Below are 19,304 nucleotides of genomic sequence, written 5' to 3' on the forward strand. Positions count from 1 at the left end.
TTCAAGTGTGCATGTTTCTGGGGCATTAGATTGGCAACTTTCTGAAGTGTAGGATAACCTTAAAGGGAACCTGTCATCAACTTTATGCTGACCTCACTGAGGGCAGCATAAAGTAGTGACAGAAATGCTGATGTCAGCGGTGTGTCACTCATCAGCTAAAAGTAAGTGGTTGCTGAGAACCAGCATCATAATCATTGCAGCACAGGCCCTGAGAAGAGTCAAATCTACCTAAGAAGAGTCCTGGTTATTCACAATCTCCTGCTCTCTCACCCATCAGCTGATGACTGGCAGTTCTCTCCTAGACAGAAAGGGAGAAAACTAGGTAGAAGCCTGTCAGTCATCTGCAGGAGGGCAGGAGAGCAGGAATTCATAAATAACCAGGACTCTTCTCAGGTGGCCGTGACTCTTTTCCAGGCCCAGTCTGCAATGATTGTGATGTTGGTTCTCAGCAACCACTTACTTTTAGCTGATGTGTGACAGCATTTCTGTCACTACATTATACTGCCCTCAGTACGGTCAGCATAAAGTTGATGACAGGTTCCCTTTAATGTGCCATGCATGCCATACCATGTAATAATGCCCAGCAAGCAGGCAATGCATTTGTATTACTTGTATTTACTTCTAATAACACAGTATATACTCACCCTGCCCCCACCCATCCCACATCACTCTTTTCTCTCCATTTCCACTGATTTGCATTGTGCCTCATTGCATGAACCATGTAAATATGGTAGTTTTCTTATTTTACCTATTTTTTTTCCTCTTTGGAGATCATCAAACTGCTCTTTGTTTATCACTTTTTTGTAACTTTTGATCCTGTGTACTTTCCAATGTTTGATTGCAACTTGCGTTTTCTATGCTCTGTCAAAGTTTTTCCATTGTTAATAAAAAATGGAAAAAGCACTTTATTACTATAAAATGTGTTCGGCAGTACAAGTACTGGCTGGCCTTTTCAGCATCATTTCCATTTTGGTGTAATTTAAAAGCAGTACGGGTACGGTCTACAGCATTACACAGGTCAGTGGCAGGTCACCCTGTAAATAGGCTGTGACTACAATACATTTGAGCTGACTGGGGCTTACTTTCCACAATGCTAATGTACAACATTCTATAAGCTTCCTTTCCTTTCTCTGCAGATAGACATCACAGCATTCAATTGCCGCAGACCACACCTCTCCCAATTTACATTACAACGGCGAACTCCTGACAAGCCCTTACTGCATCAGAACGTTTCTGCCTCTCATTTTTCTCAGATCTAGTGATATCATATAAACCGGTGACAAATGACCTATTGTAGATTACATTGATTTTGTAGTGTACATATAAATATCTTCTGAAACTTTCTCAATTTCTTTTAAAGAGAATTTAGGAATACTTAGATTGTGAGCCCCATTGATGCTAATGTCTATAAAGTGCTGCGGAATACAGCAGCTCTATCTTAATGCATTAAATAAATAAATAATACATGCCCCTGGTTTATCCTATAAGGGTCTGCTTCCCACCAAAGCCATTCTCTCATTCTGTGTACACTGAACCAGTAGAAGCCCCAAGCAGCAAACAGTTGCTATGCAATCTCAAGATTTCAGAAATAGGTAGGAATTCTTTTTTTCTAGAACTCGTTTGTGAATAATTTAGAGCTCTTTTAGGCTACTTTCACACTAGCGTTTTTACTGGATCCGGCAGGGTTCAGCAAAAACGCTTCCGTTACCAATAATACAACCATGCATTCGTTATGAACGGATCCGGTTGTATTATTTTTAACATTGCCAAGACTGATCCGTCATGAACACCATTGAAAGTCAATGGAGGATGGATCCGTTTTCTATTGTGGCAGATTGTGGCAGAGAAAACGGATCCGTCCCCATTGACTTGCATTGGGGGTCATGCCGGATTCGTCCTCCTCCGCATCTCAGGACGGAAAGCAAACCGCAGCATGTTGCGGTTTGCTCTCCGGTATGGGAACGCAACTAAACAGAACGGAATGCATTTTGGAGCGTTCTGTTCTGTCCAGTGTTGTCCCCATTGACAATAAATGGGGACAAAACTGAAGCTTTTTTTTTACGGTATTGAGCCCCTATGACGGATCTCAATACTGGAAAACTAAAATGTTAGTGTAAAAAGTAGCCTTACATGGACTGATGATTGGAAACAGGGAGCAATCAGCCATATGTTGGCCGATCGGTTCTTTAGTGCAGACATAAAAATGCTCACTGGTCGACAGCACAGTAAAGGCTGTACTACCAACTATAGGCAAACCGATCGATCGCAGTAACAATCACTCACCACCCTTTCCTTGCATTGACCATGTGGAGGCTTTTTCAACAAGCGCAGATCAACCAACCATATTGACAATCAGAGCTTGTTTAGGAGAAGACTGTAAAAGCAACCTTAGACTAGCGTTAGGAAAGACTTCCAATCACTTCTGCACATATAATTTTTTTTTATTATTATTCTTAGAAAATCTCTCAACCAGCTAATTTAAAAGATTAAGGAGAAAGTGGTGTGAAGTTGTTCTAAGAGAACACAAATGACAACAGGCCCAGGAGCGTTGTACAATACCACTGACTACACGGTATAAGGTCTAACCTACAAATTTTACGAGCTGAGATGAATATAACTAAGGAAACCAGAAAGAATGCAGAGATCATGTCAAAACTTTTCAAAAAAAGATTTAATTTCAGCTTAAGTAAGCAGTGTGGTGTCATTAAAAACTAAATGGGTGGCATACCACAAGGCTGCTAAACTACGTGGAAATACCACATATGTATAATCCATGGAGACTGGTAGGCCGTTATATTCTTCCTCTATTAGGCATTTGGTATGTCTTACAATGTTCCTGAATTGTTATTGTCCAAGCAATTTTTTTTATCATTAAAAAGTTACAATAGGTTCATCAGCAAAAATGAAACAGTCTAAAAACCATATATACTGAGATAGTCAGTCGTACATTGCAATACTGTTAGCCATGGCCCTGTAGTTAGAAGAAGAACACTTCTGTGCCGATTTAGCAAAATGTTAGATTTTCTCATTTTATTTTTAGATAGATTTAGATATGTATATAAAGTGCCACCTTACCATAGATATCATGCCATACAGGCAATACTTGTTTCTGGGAATAGATTCTTGGGATTACAGCTCAGCTTCAGAGGGAGAGTAAGCACTTATGTTACTGCAATAGATTCCTGCAGCTGCGTTAATATGTTAGAAAATGAACTCGAAAAGCAAACAATCTTAGGAATAATCTTCCCTGGGAAAAGCCGAATTTAGTGAATATGTCCAAGCCTTGTATCCCAAAATAAAGATTTTCTTTATTTTCATTTTCATGAGAACAATCTGCCATTTGAAAATGTAATAAGAGCAGCTTGTGACCAGAAAAAGAACTTGTAATAATCCAATCTGCCCATAGGTCACACGCAGTTCATTACAGGAGACTATTTCAAAGCATGCATGAACGTGACGATGATATATTATACATATGTACCAATGGCTTCACATCTATGATATATTACAACATGCAATATAGACACAACAGACATTTTAAAGGGTTTGTCCACAAAATACAGGATAGGTGATAAATGTATGATGGTTGGGGGTCTGACTACAGGCACCCCAACAGGCCCCGAGCTGATGTTCTAGAGGTGGTTGATAGGAGCAGTGGTCACACCTGTGCACTACCACCGTATCACTTCCAGAATGGGAGCTCAGTGTTCACAATTAAGTGACTGTGAGGGTCCCAGCACATAAGGTGGACTTACATGTGCAGGGGAACAGCCAATTATCAGCGTTCCTTCCCGACAAAGGGCTACTCGTTCAGTGGGGGTGAAGCGCTGCAGCGATCACCTTTGCAGTACGAGAACAAGCGTTTGCTAAAAAGCTACATTGTTTCTGGGCAACAGATCAGTCTGCTGCCCAGAAATGATCATTTAGGTGCCTGCATGGACGTTCTGTTTCAGGCGTAGAAAAAGGTCTAAATGTAAGACAGCTCGGAAGCTGTCTTACATTTAGAACTGGCAAAGGATCCGCTGAAGTTATGTAGAGGCCGGAGCCTCTTCATAACTTCAGCGGAACCACCGCCAGCTTAGGGGTTTATTAAGACCGTCGGTCTTGAACTCCTCTTACACTCAACATTTTTTTCATACTGGCCAAGTTTCAGGATAGTTATATGAATGCTTGCCCCTAATAATTGTCCTGTGTAAACACATGCGCTTCGGGGGATCATATCCTTCATGTAGCAACTAAAATCAATGTTTGCCAGCAGCAGATCATCCCGTCCACAAACAATGAATATGCTCGGGGATGAATTATCGTAGTGGCAATTGTATATCATACCCATATAAAAAGGATTATTGCGGCACTTAAATGCAGCTCTTCTGTGGCTCAACGATCAGGCATTGATCGTAAATGAACCTTTCATTCCCGATCCCTGACCTCTGCATCAGCCTGTGTATAAGTCAAAGGTTGTCATGTCCTCTCGCCAACTACAAATGATAACTATACTGGTAAATAGGCAGGGACGGTGGAGCTTCTCTTTAAACAATGTTCTCTAAAGATATATCTGTGCTGTATGAATGATAAAGTAAATGACGGAGGTCTAGCTATGTGTAGCAAAGTAGCAACTATAATTGTGATTATGGTGGCAGCTCTGTGGATTTATGGTTTTCTGAGGGAGCAGTAGACTACCCTGGATTTTGCAGCACTTGAGTATGATTGGCACCATATGACAAAGCAAGAAAGGAATTAAAACTGGTTACTGCAGCTTTAAGAAGTTTATACGAGGCCCTTTGCTCCTGGGTGGAGACTCATCAAAGGCATAGGTAAATCCTCTGACACAGTAATCTACTGTGTGCATATTTTGTGCTAACCCAGTAAAGTGTCCTACGGTTCTAAGCAACTTAAAAGAAGACTTGCATAAAGAATTTCACTATTTGAAAAATGACCGCTTCCTCACAACTATAGTATTTAAAGAAAAAAAATAAAAATGTTCCCGACATATGTCCATGATTCCACACCCACTTTTCTATGATATCTAATGACACAGTGCTTGTCTGACAATAAATGGACTATTCATCCTTCTCAAGGCTTTGATCTCGGCAGAACAGGCACGTCACAGGAAACTGCTCAGCAGTGAAGGAGTTAAGGGAATTTCACAGCTTTTCTCCAAGCAGATTAAGACAAACAAAGGACACCTCCTAATGAAGGGCTGACATGTGCCAGAACTGTACTTTAGTTTACATGATTGTTACTCTTTTAACGCCTTCATTGTCCTTTAGATGACCCATAGACATGCAATATTTATCTGCAGATCATTGGCAGGTCCAGCTTATTTCAGTACCATCAGAATGCCAGCAGATCCTTTTCTGTAGGTCCATGTCTCATGTCTATAGCCAGCTTTAAAGTAAACATACACTTTAAATGGTCCTTGAGTTTTGCCAAAACTTTTGATGTCATAGAGACATGAAAGGTTTCAATCTGTGGGGTTCTGAATGCTGAGACCTCCACCGATCACTAGATCGAGGAGAGAGAAGCACGTGCATATCACACTCTCTCCCCTTGAGGGTGAGAGGGTGGAACTGAGATGGGTCAATAGACTTTCTATTAAGTCTGTCTACATTTGTTCTCCTTCAGAGAGGACGGAGAGCTCAATATGCGTGCACATCTCTCTACTTGTTTTAGCCATCAGTGGAGGTTTCAACACTCGGATGTCCAGAGATCAAAAGTTTTGATATGTCTTCATGATTTATCATACGTGTTCAAAATATTTTTTGACCCTCATCAGGCTAGTTGGCTGAACCTGTGCATGTGTTCTGAACAGGGAGAGGGAGGAAAAACATTGCCAGACTCCTTTAGTAATGGTTTATCAAAAGGATCAGACATGTTAAAATCCAACAGCGTAATCCTTATCTCCAGAGATGAGTGAAGTTTTTAAAAATTTGATTCAGACACTTCGCCGAATTTCTCGAAGAAATTTTCTTCGTTCAGAATTAATTCATCACAAAGTGCGTTAAATCAGCTATATTCCGGCCTGCAGATAAACTGCAAGGAGAGTGTATCTCGGTGTACATTACTGTGCATTGCAGCTAAATGCATAGCTAGTCCTTTCTGGTAGTGAAACAGTTACTGTTACAGGCAGGTCTCATATAGAACAAGACAGGTTATTCGCCCCAATTTTAGAATCAAGGCCTAATGGAATTGTTTATGTATTAAACAAGGTGGACACCCCAATAACAGTACAATAGGGTTATTCACCCCAATTTGCGAATCAGGGCCCAATAGAATTGTTTTTCTATTAATCACTGTGGACACCATTCAATTAGATAGCTCTGTGCCCTACTCTGCAATTGATTCAAATTGCACTGTCTCCTATCAAGGACCACTATATACATAAACCCACCCTTACACATATAATTGCATACTACTACCATGTGTAGTAAAAATGAACATTATATAGCTTTATGGAAAAACATAAAAAGCATAAAAAGTTCACATCATCACATTGCTTTCTAGAAATAGCCAAGTTTGAGATGATTACTAATAATTACAAAATGGAGATTTTTGTACAGAGTAACAATTCTCTCAACTCTGCCTCAATTTCCTTCCTTTCTTGTTCCACATTGCTGGCACTTCTATTGTTCTGCTGGCTTCTGTTTCCCACACCAACTGTGAGAAGCTGACCTTCTGTCGTCATCTACTGTAAGGTTGCTGCAGAGGTTGGGTGCAAGGGACACAAAAGGCATTGTAATAGTCAAAGAAAAGTACAAGCTGCTGTGACCAAGAAGAATCCTCAACACTATGGGAGAACCAAATGGAAACTGAGCAGTAGTGAGGTTGACCGACAATGTAGCATTTCAGAGTCAGGCTTTACAGTTAATTATATGGAAATCTAGTTAGTATATACTTAATAAGTATCAGCCAAAGATTAAATATTGTATTGAAGCTCCCTATAGATGTAAGAATCTTCTATATGATCCAACACTAATAAACCAACATCTGATGACCTTCATGTCTACAATAGTAACTTATAAGCAGTGGTTGGTAATGATAATTCACTAGGAACATAACGAATCTACTGACTGTTGATTTAGCCATCACACCATATTACGATTAATCTTTTTTTTATATGACACTTTGCAAACAGTAACTGATAAGAAAATGATTTCATTACGTCAACATTTTAAAGTTTTTGGCAGGGGTATTCCAGTTATGTAATATTAACCCCTATCCACAGGATAGTTGATAACTATTAGATTGGTGGGGGTCCTACCGCTGGGACCCCACTGATCACGAGAATGGGGACCCAGTACCCTGAAATAAACACAGTAGCCGATCATGCATGTGCGCAGCCATTCCATTAATTTCTATGGGAGTTACAGAGATAGCCAAGCCCTGTATGTGACTATCTCAGGAACTCCCATAGAAATGAATGAAGCTGCTGTGCACATGCCGCACCAGCCACTCTGTTCATTTCAAGGGGCTCCTCGGGTACGGGGTCCCTATTTTCGTTATCAGTGTGGTCCCAGTGGTAGGGTATACCTGGAGTACCCCTTTAGCTAACATGGAGTATTACCAGATTGGTAATACATTCTATAGGGCAGTGATGGCGAACCTATGGCACGCGTGCCAGAGGCGGCACTCGGAGCCCTCTCTGTGGGCACCTATGCCCTGGAAATGGTCTATGATTTACCAGTTTGCCTTAGACTTTTCCTGATAAAGTACATGGAAGATATAATACTATACTGGACTGTAGTATTCAAGTTAAATTGCTGTGTTGGCACTTTGCGATAAATATGTGGGTGTTGGGTTACAGTTTGGGCACTCGGTCTATAAAAGGTTCGCCATCACTGCTATAGGGTCATAATGTGAAACATATTAGGCTGGATTTACACAGTGACATGTATTGAGTGACATCGCATCTAATGACCATCAACATGCTGCAACTGCAATGCAGCAATTGCAGAAGATCCAAAAAGGTTAGACTTTTGTCCACAAGCTGCACACAGATTATGTGACTGTGACTTGCATGTGATATTTCTGGGAATTGACTGTTTTTACAGCCAACTCACTGCTCTAAACCAGATTTGATACTTTCTGTCACGCAACACAAGTCGTCCTGTAACCCCAGCCTTAAAATATGAGCCCCCTTCCCTTGCTGCTAATAGAGGCCTTTCCTGACTGGATGGATTTTCACAACCACACAATCTTATGGGATACTAATAAATAAACTGTATGTGGATGAGTACTTGCAAAGCACCTGTCATCTCTCTAGCCTTCAGTACTGGCCACGCCCCTTATTGCATTGAAGCCCTAATTTACATAAATAATAAAAGCCTTTTTTGGGGGGGGGGGGGACGTCACCCACAACTGATTTTCACAAGACAGATATCATTTTAATCAGCAGGATCAACCCTACCAGACCGTATGGCTGATTTACAGGATTGATCCTGTGGATGGATGCTTTTTAAATCAGACCGTGCAACATGGAAAATAAAAATTTACAAATGTAACTTCATATGTAAGTCATTGTCATGCTAACAAAACAATTTAAAAAAAACTGTGGGTACTGTAAATGAGTAGCAATACTCTGTAACCTTATTTAAAAACTTCTTATTAAACAAGTATTCATAATGCTTTCACATCTGCTCAATCTGACTCAATAGAAGGGAACATAGGCCTCGATCTACTGTTCTTATCACAATAGGACTTCCACCATTGTGCCCCACACAGAGACATTGTGCAGAGGTAGCTCTATACCACCAGGCAGAATATGCAGCACACACATCACATATCTGTTGAAGTGGCCGCATACTACAATCTGTGCATAATGACCATTGTGGACACACTGTTAATGGAAATGTCACTGATAAAATGTCCCCTAATGAAATGTTATCACTTCAAAAATCTTGCATTACTCTGGACAGCCTTGCCCTAGGTCACAGAAAGTCAACATTGAGGTCTCGAACAAATGGCTTGTACTCACAGCTTTACACTTGAGGCCCTTTCACACCGGCAGCTTATTGGACCGTTTATCAGGATCAAATTATCGTTCCCGATAATTGCCCTGTGTAAGGGTGCTGCCAATCACCCAATGAACGAACCAACACTTGATTATCGGGTGATCGCATTAAAGTAATCACAATAGCAATGACTTGCTCCCGTACAAAGGAGATTATTTCTGCATACAAATGCTCAACAATAGGCAATTATTGGGAATAAACTGTTCATTCCCGATAATTGCCTATTCAGTTGGGCCATGTAAAAAGGCCTTCACAATTGTAGACTAGCAGTAGATATTACTACTTTTATAAAACATGTTGTTTTGTGCAATTGCGAAACATGTAAAAAGATTATGGATTTTCTTTTCATTCAGGAAAGGAACATCTTGTTCTGAATGTGCAGTACAATTATAGATACAGGGTTGTTGAGGATTTTGATAATGTAACAGTGGAATGATTGTGTCCTCAGTGACCATCTAACTCTCTCCTAACTCTCTCCGAACTGCCTAGAATGGAAGACCTTGAGGTATTGGCTACACTCTCTTCAATGGTTCATATTCAGACAGATTCAAATTGAAGTTATGTGGGATACCATCTCTAGGAACAAAGAATCGTACTTTACTACACAGGTTGTTACTACCATAAGCATGGCTTCACTGAAGACTTGTGTCTGCCCAGCTTATTTCACTCCTGTAGATCAGGGGTCACCATCTCATCCCAGGGATCAGGCCGTCAGCACTATGAATGAACACCAGATGAACAGACTTAGCTGGAGGTGTGACCCTGGTCACGACAGACTATGGGTTTAGTACACTGTACAGAACTAGTTTACTTCTGCTTTTATATGAAATGGCTATTTTGTTTTACATTCTTATGAAGACACTCTTTATACTGCACAGACGGATCTGCACAGACGGATCCGCTCCTATCATGCAAATGATGGGATCCGTTCAGAACGGATCCGTCTGCATTATATTTGAGAAAAAATTCTAAGTCTAATTGTTAGTCAGACAGATCTGTCCAGACTTTACATTGAAAGTCAATGGGGGACGGATCTGTTTGAAATTGCACCATATTGTGTCAACTTCAAACGGATCCGTCCCCATTGACTTGCATTGTAAGTCTGGACGGATCCGTTTGGCTCCGCACGGCCAGGCGGACACCCGAACGCTGCAAGCTGCGTTCGGGTGTCCGCCTGCTGAGCGGAGCGGAGACCAAACGGTGCCAGACTGATGCATTCTGAGCGGATCCGCATCCATTCAGAATGCATTAGGGCTGTATGGATCCGTTCGGGGCCGCTTGTGAGAGCCTTCAAACGGAACTCACAAGTGAAACCCCAAACGCAAGTGTGAAAGTAGCCTAACAGCATACAAAAGCATACATGTGAGTTGGAAAATGTAGTTATTTATGTATTGATATACAGATAGATAGATTGAGAGAGAGAGACAGAAAGAGAAGGAAAGAAATAAATAAGAAAAAGAGAAAGATAGATGGATAAATTGACCGAAGATATATAGGAGATAGATATGAGATAGATAGATAGATAGATATGAGATAGATAGATAGATAGATAGATACAGAGATATGAGATAGATAGATAGATAGATAGATAGATATGAGATAGATAGATAGATATGCGATAGATAGATATGGGATAGAAAGATAGAAATGAGACAGATAGATAGATAGATAGATAGATAGATAGATAGATATGGGATAGAAATATAGATAGAAATGAGACAGATAGATAGATAGATATGAGATAGATAGATAGATAGATAGACATATAGATAATAGATAGATATAAGATAGATAGCTATGAGATAGATAGATAGATATGGGATAGATGGATTGGATTGGAGTACAATTCTTCCTAAATTGCAGTATGCACAGGGACACCAGTATTCCTGTTTGTATAAGAGGTGATGAGGGCACGGTATCTGTTTTGGCCTCAGGCAGAACAATGGTCTGGCACACCCCCTGTCCTTGAAGTTCTGTATATGGTATTGCTCAGGAATGTTAGTAGAAGACATTAGAGGTATATCGCAGAAGTGAATTCAGGCATGCCCATTCTTATTCTGCAGTATGAGGGGTTTCAGCCCAAATATATCCAATCTACACCATCGACCACAATTAATTGCAGGAAGAAAGCGTTCTTTTAGTAAATTACCGTCATTCCATTTTCACATCCACGACACTGACTGAATGAAACAGCTCGTATTTTTCTCATCATACTCACATTCCTGAAAGTGCTACATGTCAAGTAGATGTGTTTAATAAGAGCTGAACCTCCTACGTGCATATTAATTTGATCTCTAAGAATACAGTCCAACTGCCAATACAAATCATGGCCATACATATTAGATTAACGTAAGGCGAATCTGCCGATTTCACCAGCACTAGTTGATCCTCTAGTCAAGTGTGTCTAGACTTCATACAAATACTCCACTGTAAATAGGCAATGACCATAGTCACTATGTTGGATGTCATTGTAGTCTGAAAATGAATGCCAAAGAAAACATTTGTTTTCAAACACATTTAGGGTTAATTTAGACAAGTACTAGAAGGGTGTGATTAACGATCTTAAGCCACAGTGTATCTATATAGCCAAATAATTAGTACACATCCCTACCATACAGGTCAAAATCAGACACCCCTGGTTCATATCCCCTGGTCAAACCTATAGAGGTCAATTCATAACCATATGTTCCAAGAATGGAAAGCTCTTACCCACTTCTTGGTTGGCAGTCAGATGACCCTTAAAGTCATGGACCAGTCCAGGAAGTGCTGAAGAGCAGGAAAAATGTAACTTTCTCTGTTAAGCCCACCTGAAAAATAGTGGAAACAACAGACCTACCACCCTGACAAAGGTGACCCCTCCCAGGGTTACCCTACTTTATTGGCCTATTCCGACCTAGTCTTGCCTCCCCATGTACATTCAGAGAAGAATTACAATTGCCAAGAAAGAAGAAACACTGCATGATTAGTTTTTGAAAATATGAGCACCTGACCATCTTTGATGCCAAGATGATCAGCCTTTCAAACCACTGAATTAAGGAATCTTCGATATATGCCACCTGATAGCTATGACATGGCAGCACATGCCCCTTAGGACGGTCCCATGTTCCTTAGGACAGTATTAAGGATTGTCCCATAGCTATAGCTGGTGCTAATTTAGTAGAGGCCTGTGCTTTCAGCAGTTTTGTATTATAATGTTATTATCCGAATCACTCCCTTCACAAGTAGAAGCAATTCTGATGATTACCTTGTCTGCATGTAGAATTTAAATTTCCTCCTGGTGCCCAGCACAGTGATTATGTGAGGGATAAGTATTCTGAATAGTCTGTGTTGTTTTAAGACATATTATATTTATTGCAATGCGTTGAATGATGGCATCACTGTAGCAAGCCTTTGGGGAGCTGACAATACTTTATGGCTCCGGCAGGTTAGACATAGGTAGGCCAGTTACAGCTACCAGCGTGGAAGCGCTGATGTGTCGTGATGTTGTGTTACCCATATGGGCTAGTATTGGTATTTAGAGGACGATAGGAATTGTTTCCCACCAGGACAGAGGTTATAACTGCTGTGTGTCCCTGGGCAAGCTGAGTTTGGGGGTCCTACAGCTGAGTGGAGCTGTGCTCAACTAGAGCAGGTAGAGACCCTTGTGAGAGACTATATTGTGACCAAGAGATTGTGGCCTGCTGAGAGCAAGCCTGCTCGAGAGATATCTGTCACGAGAATTTGTGCCACTTATAGCGTGATTGAAGTCTGCCTGGACAGGAAATGTTAATGTTACCACTTCTGTGTATCCTTCCTCCATCTAGTACCACTACCTGGTTAGTGACAGTGATAGCCTACACCGAAAGGCCCTTACAAGTAATATACAAGTGCTGTTTATGGCAGCCTGAACAGTGGACTCTTGAGTACGTCATTCACTGGTGTAAACGGTGTCTGAATGGCGATTATTGGGATCGGTTCTGCTAACAATAATAATTTAGTAAGCAATTTCTGATAAAGACGTTTTCTAATATGATGTATAATATGATGTATAAAGTTAGCTAGACGGTAGTATTATTACAGCTCACATACCGCATGTGAATGTGCACACCGCTGACCACAGCCCTACATCAATTCAGATTCCTAAACTTTTAGACAAGTGAAACCCAATTCCACATCTTTTCAGGCACCATTCTATAGAGGTTTTTCTACCTCATTTGAAACAGATTATGTTCCTGCATTGGGGCACAAAGCTGTTATTACTTACAACACCTGAAGTGCCAATGAAATGTTCATGAAACCGGAAAAGCTATCCTGCCTTCTAATTATGAAAGTAACCCACTTACAAGAGACACCAAATATACAAATTTTTCCATCTAGAGTGACGCAGTAAAAATTTCGGAAGGAATTCTGGAAAAGTAATTTTCTTTTTAGCGGTGGACTCCACCCTAGTGAAAATGCTTTAACAAGGTATTTGTTTCTTTGAACCAATGTATTTGAAATAAATCAAAGCTGCCTGAGAATGCTCCGTCTCTGGGGCTCAGGCTGTTGATGCAGCTGGGAACAATAGACCAATATCTTATTTTTGGAAAGAGACTGATGTTGAAAAAAACTGGACTTGGACAGTGTAAAAAGAAATGTCCCACATTCTGAGAGGAAAGAGAAACAGATTAGGGTGTGAACGGAAAAAAGATGTCCTATGACCCAAGTCAACGATGTCATCACTTACTTCAAAGTGGTACACTACGCCTTAAATCACATTGGCACAATGTTCAACCAAGTCAATGCCCCAGATAAGGGATGGCCAACCTGCGGCTCCCCAGCTGTTGAAAAACTACAACTCCCAGCATGCCCAGACTGCCTACAGCTTACAGCCTACAGCAAGGCATGGTGGGAGTTGTAGTTTTACAACAGCTGAAGAGTCGGAGGTTGGCCATCCATGCCCCAGATGTACGATATGTCTTTACAGTTGCATGTCTGCCATTGACTCCTTTTTATAAGAACATATAACATGGTATATAGAGGTTCTATTGCATTGAAAAACCAGCCACACCTAGGCCAAAAGGACAAGTCTATGGGTATTAGTTTCTAGTGATATACGCTGAACATGGTGATCAGACATAGCTTGAAGTCTTATCAAACAACCAATGTTGTATTATGACACCTCTATTGATTTTCTATGGGACAGATGCATGCATTGGTTTATTGTCATTGAAGGCGTCAACTTGGTTGTGAAATCTTTAGATGGAGCAACTCATTTCGCATCGGATACAATAACCATTGTTGCAAAGTATGCCATGTTTTGCTTGGCAAAATCAGGTCTACTTTTCAGACTGCTAAATACATCTATGAGCCACACCTATGTATCAGGAATATTCTTCAAGGAGAACGGCACAAGACTATGAATACATACCAACCAATCAATCAATCAGATTGTAGCTTTTTACGTTAAACTAAGGAGAGCAGCCCTATGACTGGTTGTTACAAATCAGTGCTGGGTTTCTAATTTCTCCAAGTAGGGTACATAGACAAATGAAGGGCAAGGTCAATCAAATTTGGGTTTTCCAGTTACATCAAATATGGCCTCATGGGTCCCATGGACTTTGTGGTCTAGAAGGTACATTTCATATGTAATGCTTTGACACACTATAACTGACATCAATCACAACAACATACCTTAAAGCGCTAGAGATAATTTTAATCAATTTTACAACCAGACTTTGGAGTAAAGACAGGTCTCAGATAGGAGGCACTAAAGGCTTGGAAGCTCTCCAGCCAACCTGTCATGGCCTCTTGAGCCTTAGATGTGACGGCCCTGGCTGACTATCAGCTAAGAGTAATATTATATGAAGCACAAGTGCACATGTCATGCACATGGCTGCTGGGAGATCTGTCTGTGGCCACTGCCCTCGCTATGCACACTGCAGTGAAAAATCCCCTCCTCCACTCCATTTTTATAAGCAGCCTTATATTTCATTGCATAGCAGAACATCTTGTCACATCTCCTACACTATGTGTTGGCAACATTTTCAAGGTCATGGTCAAATAATCTCAAGATGTCTTTCCTTTTCCTTCCACCCATTCCTCCTTCTTGGAGGCTGGAGATGCTACAGTAACATGTCTGGAGCCAGGGGATGAGAACACCTTCTCCTTAATACAATTCAAGGGCTTGACTGCAGTGTCAGACATGCACAATATACATTTCATAGGCATACATTAGCCCTCTATGGGCCCATGATGCTCATACACATCATGGCATAGGTAGTCCCATCTTCTGCCAACCAAAAAAATATAGTTGTACAAATGTGATCAAGCAGAAATTCCTCCAAGGAACAGCTTCATATTTTCTATTCTTGTGAGAACACCACAATGTTGTATTATCAGAGCACTGCTTTTAATATCAAAATTGCCATGATTGCCGTGCCTTCTGATTGGCTACCCGGAGCCTATCATCGTGTAAACCATACCCTCTTCCTTCCTGTTGCTTAGGAGCATGAATGATCATTCAGCGTTGCCACCTCAATGTTGCTGAGATTTCAGTCCTCAGCATCTGCCCAGTGATTCCGCAAAATCTGAAGCCTCCAGAAGGTTTCTTATGTAAGTCACACACCGCTGACATCACCTCTGCCTCACCATGACTAAAGTCACTCCAGTAAAGTTATAATGACAGTCCTTACCATGATAACCACCCAAAAAGATATGGCAGGAGAGAAAAAAGGGCAGGTCTCAGGACTGCATTTGTCATGTGTGACAGGGAAGGTTAATGTGAATCTACAGCTGCATCTTGCACACCGCTATATACAGTATACAGCTCCTTGCCCTTCATCCATAGGATTTCCTCAGTCAATACACATGGCGCTTACACTGAAATGGCTAAAAACCATCTGCCCTTTAAAAATGGTCTCATATAAAACACGTCCTCCAGTTCTGCCTCTGAACCCAGCAACTGATGCCTATGGCAGCCAGGGGATGGACCAAGCTGGGACTACTTATCTCAGCAGACAGATGAAAAGATATTGCAGATGGATACGGCAGCCGAAGCAAGGACAGCAGCAGTGCACTCCTAGATACAACTAGGGAAATCCATGACACCCAGTCACGCAAAGGACGGGTATTAATGGAATAATCCCTGTATGCACATGCTGGCAGTGCAGTCATTAACAGGACAGGATAACCATGTATTAAGGCGTAGGACTGCATATATAATACATTTCATGTATACATCATATGAAATGCGCTATGCTATATCCATCTATCTATCCATCCTATTATATATGTATCTATCTATCCTATTATTTATCTATCTATCTATCTATGTATTATCTTTCATCTATCTATATAGCTCATATCTATGAGCTATCCTATATATCTATCTATGTATTATCTTTTATCTATCTATCTATCTATCTATCTATCTATCTATCCATCTAGCTCATATCTATCTATCTATCTATCTATCTATCTATCATCTATCTATCTAAAATGCAGATATGCCTAAATATCATAGTTTTAGACAGGAGGCCTACACATGCTAATGTCTGTAAAGCACTGCAGAATATAGTAGCGCTATATAAGTGCATAAAATAAATAAATGTACATCGTGTAATAGTACGTTGTGGATTCTCCTTCTAGGACACTGGCTTTTTTAGCGAGGTGGCAGAGGAGGAAGAAGTCCCCTTGTCTTTGCTCATCACATTCAGCAGCTGCTGCCTCCTTTTGCCGCTACAGCAGCAATGCAGATTTCCCTCCCTTCTCTAGTAGCATCTGAGGTGATAATGAAACATTTGGGGACTTAACGTAAGATAAGCAATGAGGAGACGAGTGGCTTTGTAACAGTTCACCTTTTTGTCCTTTTTTTTTATTTGCTTTTGTTTTGGCCTCTTAAAGGGCCTGTACCAATCAGCAATTCTTATCCCTGAGCACAGGGCAAGGCGGATGCTAAATACAAAATGATCGGGTACTCACGCACTGTCTCCTGCTTTGGATCCAAGCTGCTGACAACCTGCTGGACAGTACCAATTTTCCCTTGCAGCGCTCGCACCCGCCGCGCGGTAACCTGAATATCTGCCTCCAGCTCGTGGAAGATAGAGCAGGCATGCCGCGCTACATCCGAGAGTTGGCGTAAAATCCGTGACATTGCAACATTGCTGATAGCGCACAAATCCAGAGTGGCCACTTCTTTTTCCTTTCCATCTGTGGAGAGAGGATCTCTCTCATCCGAGGGCACCTGTGCGGAGCTTACTGCCAATTCTTCCCTGGCACTACCCCGGGGTTGCTGCTGCCTTTGCTCTTCCCCCTGATCCCGGCAGCAGCTCGCCTCTACCTGGGTGACAGCGTGCCTAAACAGCCACTGGGGCTCAACAATCCGCTTGGCAAAGGGCATTGCAGATCGCCCTTCACGTTATCCGACGATAAATCCCTTGCTCTCCGATTCTAAGAAAACGACATAAAAAAGACCACAGAAGAGGATCAAGCTCTGCGAGAAAAGCGAGAAATGCTGTAGCAATCCACAGACCAGCGTGCCACTCCTGTACGGGTCCAATTTTGGTTAAATACACAGCTCTCTCTTTAATCCCTGGCAGTCCCCAATTGCTGGTAGCTGGTGATTATCATAGCCATGGTCTGCACGCCATGTGTGACAATGTGTGAAGTATGGCAGTGGTGCACTGCTTCCCTGGATCCTCGCTTCTCTCTGATCATCCAGCTCCTTTTTGGATGGCTTGTCTCTGCCTCTCGCTCTGCTTTCACCATGCCAGAGTCAGGCAGACTGAAAACCTGGAGGCAGGAATTCACAGGGATGTTTGAATGGGGAGGAGGAATTGGAAAGAGACAGGGAGGGGGAGGATGCAAGGGGAGGAATCAGACTGCTTCCCACAAGACACTGCCTCCCTCCGCCACATGGAGTCACTGGAGGGCTCGCTCTGCAGCAAAGCTACCCGAGGCCATGGACTCTACCTCGGGTTTTATGTGTCAGAGTCCAGATGCAAAAAAATCAGGAGCGCCGGCATGGTGCATTTACATCCAGTCAATCTGTGTGCCCGAAAATAGGTGGATTCATTAACTTTCAAGCTGCTGGATTAGTGTAAAATGGAAGCGTGTTCATTGGAAGGACATTTGTACACCTGCACAGTCAGACAGTAAAGTGTACTTTTTATCATTAGATGAATGTAGCTTTTATAGTTCCTTTCATGAATTACATTGTTAGATTCATTTAGCAGCTTTTTGCACTTTCAGCCATAGAGAACTTATAAGGGAAGAGATTACAGTTTCCTTTAACCAAAGTTTCTATCCTTGTGACAACTTTACATGTTATATAGTTATTTATACTGTTTTATCTATCTATCTATCTATCTATCTATCTATCTATATCCTATTATCTATCTATCTATCTATCTATATCCTATTATCTATCTATCTATCTATCTATCTATATCCTATTATCTATCTATCTATCTATCTATCTATATCCTATTATCTATCTATCTATCTATCTATATCCTATTATCTATCTATCTATCTATCTATCTATATCCTATTATCTATCTATCTATCTATATCCTATTATCTATCTATCTATCTATCTATCTATCTATCTATATATATCCTATTATCTATCTATCTATCTATCTATCTATCTATATCCTATTATCTATCTATCTATCTATCTATCTATCTATATCCTATTATCTATCTATCTATCAATCTATCTGTATCCTATTATCTATCTATCTATCTATCTATCTATCTATCTATCTGTATCCTATTATCTATCTATCTATAATCTAAAAAGCCAGCAGCACTCCAGTATGATCAAAAAATAAACGTGGTTTATTCACCCAGTGTCAAATAGCAGCGACGTTTCAAACGCTTGGTGCCGGTTCGCATTGACCTGATTTTGCACCCTCACGCTAGTGTGCTGCGCCTTCATTTTCCATACTTAGCTATAATCTATCTATCTATCTTATATCTATCCTATTATCTATCTATCTATCTATCTATCTATCTATCTATCTATCTATCTATATCCTATTATCTATCTATCTATCAATCTATCTGTATCCTATTATCTATCTATCTATCTATCTATCTATCTATCTGTATCCTATTATCTATCTATCTATAATCTAAAAAGCCAGCAGCACTCCAGTATGATCAAAAAATAAACGTGGTTTATTCACCCAGTGTCAAATAGCAGCGACGTTTCAAACGCTTGGTGCCGGTTCGCATTGACCTGATTTTGCACCCTCACGCTAGTGTGCTGCGCCTTCATTTTCCATACTTAGCTATAATCTATCTATCTATCTTATATCTATCCTA

The 19,304-nt window shown here is 40.9% G+C and overlaps 1 protein-coding gene across 1 annotated transcript in view; it reads right to left on the minus strand.

Annotated features, from left to right (window-relative positions):
* NHS (NHS actin remodeling regulator) overlaps positions 1–17,728 on the minus strand; it is a 222,438-nt gene extending 204,710 nt beyond the window's left edge. Inside the window, exon 1 of the mRNA XM_044287565.1 lies at positions 16,953–17,728. Coding sequence (XP_044143500.1) covers positions 16,953–17,370 — 418 coding nt within the window. The 5' untranslated portion in view covers positions 17,371–17,728. The remainder of the gene's footprint in view (positions 1–16,952) is intronic.
* Positions 17,729–19,304: the final 1,576 nt, after the last annotated feature.

Source organism: Bufo gargarizans, chromosome 3 (assembly GCF_014858855.1).
Source record: "Bufo gargarizans isolate SCDJY-AF-19 chromosome 3, ASM1485885v1, whole genome shotgun sequence".
Taxonomy (NCBI): domain Eukaryota; kingdom Metazoa; phylum Chordata; class Amphibia; order Anura; family Bufonidae; genus Bufo; species Bufo gargarizans.